The sequence below is a fragment of the Leptidea sinapis genome, chromosome 26 (assembly GCF_905404315.1).
Source record: "Leptidea sinapis chromosome 26, ilLepSina1.1, whole genome shotgun sequence".
Lineage (NCBI taxonomy): Eukaryota > Metazoa > Arthropoda > Insecta > Lepidoptera > Pieridae > Leptidea > Leptidea sinapis.
The window spans coordinates 12,776,364-12,781,016 of record NC_066290.1 but is presented as its reverse complement, the minus strand read 5'-3'; the positions used below and the strand labels follow the sequence as shown (position 1 = coordinate 12,781,016).

At 31.1% G+C, this 4,653-nt stretch overlaps 1 protein-coding gene across 1 annotated transcript; it reads right to left on the bottom strand.

The window, feature by feature from the left end:
• Nucleotides 1-454: 454 nt before the first annotated feature.
• LOC126972441 (probable ATP-dependent RNA helicase DDX6) lies at nucleotides 455-3,935 on the bottom strand. Its single transcript, XM_050819210.1, has 3 exons — nucleotides 3,454-3,935; nucleotides 3,208-3,378; nucleotides 455-2,791 (listed from the first exon to the last, which is right to left on the bottom strand). Exons 1-3 carry the CDS (start codon nucleotides 3,626-3,628, stop codon nucleotides 1,032-1,034), a joined length of 2,106 nt encoding a protein of 701 aa, XP_050675167.1. The 5' UTR covers nucleotides 3,629-3,935; the 3' UTR covers nucleotides 455-1,031.
• Nucleotides 3,936-4,653: the final 718 nt, after the last annotated feature.

The following is a 4,653-nucleotide window of genomic DNA, read 5'->3' as shown; positions in this document are numbered from 1 at the left end:
CCTAAACTAAACAGCAATTGCTCGTAATATAGGTATGAATATCACTGAGCAAATAGGTTACTCTATGCATATACAGACATAATATTTCTTTAACTTTTTTTCTAGAGTTATTTAAGTTTTTTTTTGCAATGTAACAACTATATTACAATAAGTAGCATGATATCACAGCTAAAACTTAAAATTCTTCCCCAATATTTTTTTGTTTTACCCTATTAGACAAGTTATATTTCAATAGGGACACAAAATACAACAAATGCTCACACATGTTCAGTGGTTGAGTACCTAAGGCTTGCAACACTAATGGTGTAGAAAAGATAAAACTTTATGATATACTTTATATATTTTGTGGTTATAAGTATTAGAATAAAATTTGAAATGTAAACTTAGATCTAATGATTAATATTTCGAGTGAAGGACACGGAATCCAGGTGATGATATAAATTAAAATAAAACGCTAGATAATGGGGATGTAATATGCGACTTAACAAAATGATATATCTTAAAACCAATCAGTTTGTGCTCACGCCTCTTTTTACAATATTTATTGCAGTGGTTGTAATGCAATGGATGCCAAGATAGGATTGTTACCATAACAGAAAAAGCATATTCTAAGAGTTCACATGCAGTATTATATAATCTAAAGATTTATTACAAATCTAGTCTCTTTTAGATTGTAGGACAATTTATTAATAAGGTTAAATAAAAAAATTATTATATGTACCAAATTTATTTTTATTTTTATATCTATATATATAAGAGATTTCCACATATATAGACACTCATCACGATATCTCTGGAACAATAAGCCGTAGAGACTTGAAATTTGGTAGGAATATTACTTTCGCCGAATAGAGCTCAGCTATGAACGGATTTTACGAAATTCCACCCGCATATTTTTTATTATGAACAGAACAATGTCTGTCAGGTCAGCTAGTTTTAAATAATTTAAATAATAAAATGACTAACAACAGTTCTGACAGATCATTTATACACATTAGTTTACTAAAATAAAAATATTTTAATATGGAAATTTAATAAAGGTTGGATATTTCTTCCAAGTACAGTAACATTTCAATTTGATGCATTCTTTGTACATGTCTATTATACCAACGATTATAATTTGCCGCATTACTAGTTGATTCATCTTGATCTATTAGAATTGGTCTACAGTTCTTAGTTTTTGTTCTTTTATTTTCGTTTTTTCTATTGTACAAACTACTCTGACTTGGTACAACAAACTCTTTGCTAGATAAATGTTCCCCCTTATATGATTTACATTTTTCCCTTCTTGTTGGTATGCTTTCCTCTTCTTTAATATTTATTTCATGATTATCGTAATTTTTTATAAATTTTTGTTCATTTCTGGTTTTATATTTATATTTTGATGATTGAAAATTTTGTGGAAGCTGTGAGGCAAACATATTTGCATTATTATTGTCATCAGCATTGATAGATTTATAGCAACTACTTGATTCTGTAGTTTGAGTATTACAATTTTCTAAATTGTTGCTAATACTATGATTAGCTTTTACTTCTTCAGTTGAATTCTGATCCTTGGCAATATTGATAAGATCTATATCATATGCTTTTAATTTCCTAAACATCTCAAGTTCGTGTGTGATATCTTTTACTGGTACATTTTCAAATCTTAAGTGCTTATACTCATAAGTATTATTTAAAGTTGTGCTTGTGTTCATCTCATTGTTATTATTGTTGAAGCTCTGCAATAGATCATTAAATTCTTCAATTTCTTGAGTGTTATTTTCTTTAAATGACAAGCAAATCTGGTCAAAACTTTCAATATTTTCTAATAAATTGTCATTCAAATTCAAAAATTTCCAGAAATCCTGATGGTGATTATTAGTAACTTGATTGTTGACATCTATGCCAAGGTGCCTTTCTGGTAAAGGATTATCCTCGCAAACATTTTCCTCTTGAACTGATTTTAAACTCCATAATTCTTTTATTTCAAGTGCTTTTATGGGTGCAAGCATTGTCATAAATTTATTACACTCAGGCCCCTCACCTAGAATGGAGATAGCCATACCAATAGAACCGAAACGGCCTGATCTCCCAATTCTATGCAAGTAAGTCTCATAATTGGCTGGTGCTTCAAAATTTATAACTAGGTCAACATTCTTTGCATCAATACCTCTGGAAACTAGATCAGTTGATATTAAAATCCTACATTTATAGTCTTGTAAAGTTTTGAGGGCTTCTAAGCGGGTTGTTTGCTGTTGCTTAGAATAAATAAGCTGAGATGGCCATCCTGCTTGCTTGAGCATTTTATGTATTTGATCTACCCTGGCTAAATAATTGCAAAATATAACACACTGCTTAAATTGTATACCAGTGAGAATTTTCAAGAGCTCTTTAAATTTTAAGTTAGTCTGTGTTACACTATTGATATTACTCTTCACATAAGTTACTCTGTGACTGATACCAAGTAATACTTGATTTGCAGCTGGACAAACGTGATGAGCATCTTGCACTAATTGATCAATTACTGCCGTTATATGGTCAGGAAATGTAGCACTACTCAATACAACTTGTTTTTGTTTAGGTAGTTTTGAATGTATAAATTTAATGTCACTTATGAAACAGGTTTCCATAAGTTTATCAGCTTCATCCAGAATAAGAAGTCTTACTGATGCAACTTTTAAATGTTTATTTTGTATCAAAGATTTTAATCTCCCAGGTGTACCAACTACAATGTGAACTTTGTTATCCTTTACTTTTTCAATATCACCTTTGACACATAAACCGCCTATGAAACACTTCACATTCAAACCTGTAACAATATTCATTTTTATATCTATCTCTTAATTGGACATAGTTCCTAAAAATGTTCCAAGCCACAAACATCACATTTTAAAGAATTCATGTTTAAAGTTTAATAAATATTAGTGTATTCCATACATTTGGGTTGGGCTACTAAGTCATGATGTCATTTAAAGAGTGACAGTACGGCTGCCTTTTTTTGTCAGTCAGTTAATATGAATCATGTGACCAGTTTTGTGTTCTAACTCAATTTCAACATGATTGTGGTTTGGAATATTTTTCTGGAATTAAGTCAAATTAATAGATGTAATAATCATTATTTTTATTTAGTACATAAGTAATTTGTTAGTCACACATTAAGATTTTACATTTCAGCCTATACAATATACACAGTCTTAATGTTAATATAAAAAAATCACATTTTACCTTTGATTTTAGAACCAATTTGATTCAAGACATCACAGATTTGGGCTGCTATCTCTCTTGTTGGTGCAACAATGATTGCTTGCAAGCCGTAATTTATATTAATCTTTTCCAATGCTAAAATAGAAAAAACTGCTGTTTTCCCAGTACCAGCTTTAGCTTCCAAAAGTAAATCTAAAACAATAAATCATTGATAATTCTCTAAATCTTTCTACACTCTATTTCAAATATGACTGTTTTTTAACATACCTAGGCCTAATTTTCCAATAGGAATTCCAAGGAGTTGAATAGGTGAAGGTTTGTGGAAACCAGAAAGTGCCAACCCTTGCAGCACTTCGGTAGACAGCATCATGTTACCAAATGTTATCTCTTGAGATATTTGCACATCTTGTGTGCGGTGCTCCAAATTATGCGCTAACACCATATTTTTAGAAAATTCGTAGCACGTAGTAGTTTAATTTAAGCAGTCTAAACAAATAATTACTAACCGGCTATGGTAAGTTGGGTTAAATTTATGAAGTTTAAAAAACAAATTAAATATAATGTTTCTCCCTGTAAGCCTGATTATTCCTGTAACTAACTTTATACTATTTTTAAATTCTCGTAGAACTACATAACATGAATTTGTAAGGTATAATACACTGGTAAAATATTCACAAGTCGCAGCTCTTGGTTTTGCAATTTGCGGTATGTTTTGTTTTTGGCGTTTGCGGAATTGTAGTATTGATTGTTTGACATTGATAGGTCAGATCTACAGACTACATTAGCTCATAGCCTACCTAACCTATAAAAATATAGTACCCAAAGAGAATCTAAACACTGCGTTCAGAATATACACCTACAGAATATTATTGCAATAGATACTATGACATCAACTTCATCTCTTAGGCCCGTGATCAAAGATAAGATATATTCTCTCGTGATGCTCTGTCTGTAACGGAGATTTATTTATTATATTTTTATTCTCTTCGGGAAACTTACAGCTAGGTTAATAAAATAGGCACAAAATTAAATTCTGAAGGCTTATTACTATTTTTAACTAATGGTTTACTAATAAGATTAGAAATTAAAACAAATTAATCTAAATAAAATTAAGCCAGTGGGAGGCTCCTTTGCACCCGACCACGGCTAGATTATGGGTACTACAACGGCGCTAAATTCTGCAGTGAAGCAGTAATGTGCAAACTAGTGAAATTACGGGGCAAATGAGACTTGACAACTTATGTTTCAAGGTGACTAGCGCAGTTGGAGTGCCGCACAGAAGTTTTGGGTTTTTCAAAAATCCTGAGTGGCACGGCATTGTAATGGGTAGGGCTTATCAATTCTATCCAAAATAACTATCAGCTAAATGTCCTGCTTGTCCCATCCCTTATTTTCATAAAAAAATAAAGGAGAGTAACAATATAAAGCAGCTTTATTGTTGCATCACACAGTGTTTCTATCACTTGT

Coding starts and splice junctions, on each gene's coding strand:
- LOC126972441 (XM_050819210.1), bottom strand. CDS start 3,628: ATGGTGTTAGCGCATAATTTGGAGCACCGCACACAAGATGTGCAAATA. Junction 3,379..3,453: donor TATTGGAAAATTAGGCCTAG/GTATGTTAAAAA, acceptor TTATTGTTTTAG/ATTTACTTTTGGAAGCTAAA. Junction 2,792..3,207: donor AATTGGTTCTAAAATCAAAG/GTAAAATGTGAT, acceptor ATATTGTTACAG/GTTTGAATGTGAAGTGTTTC.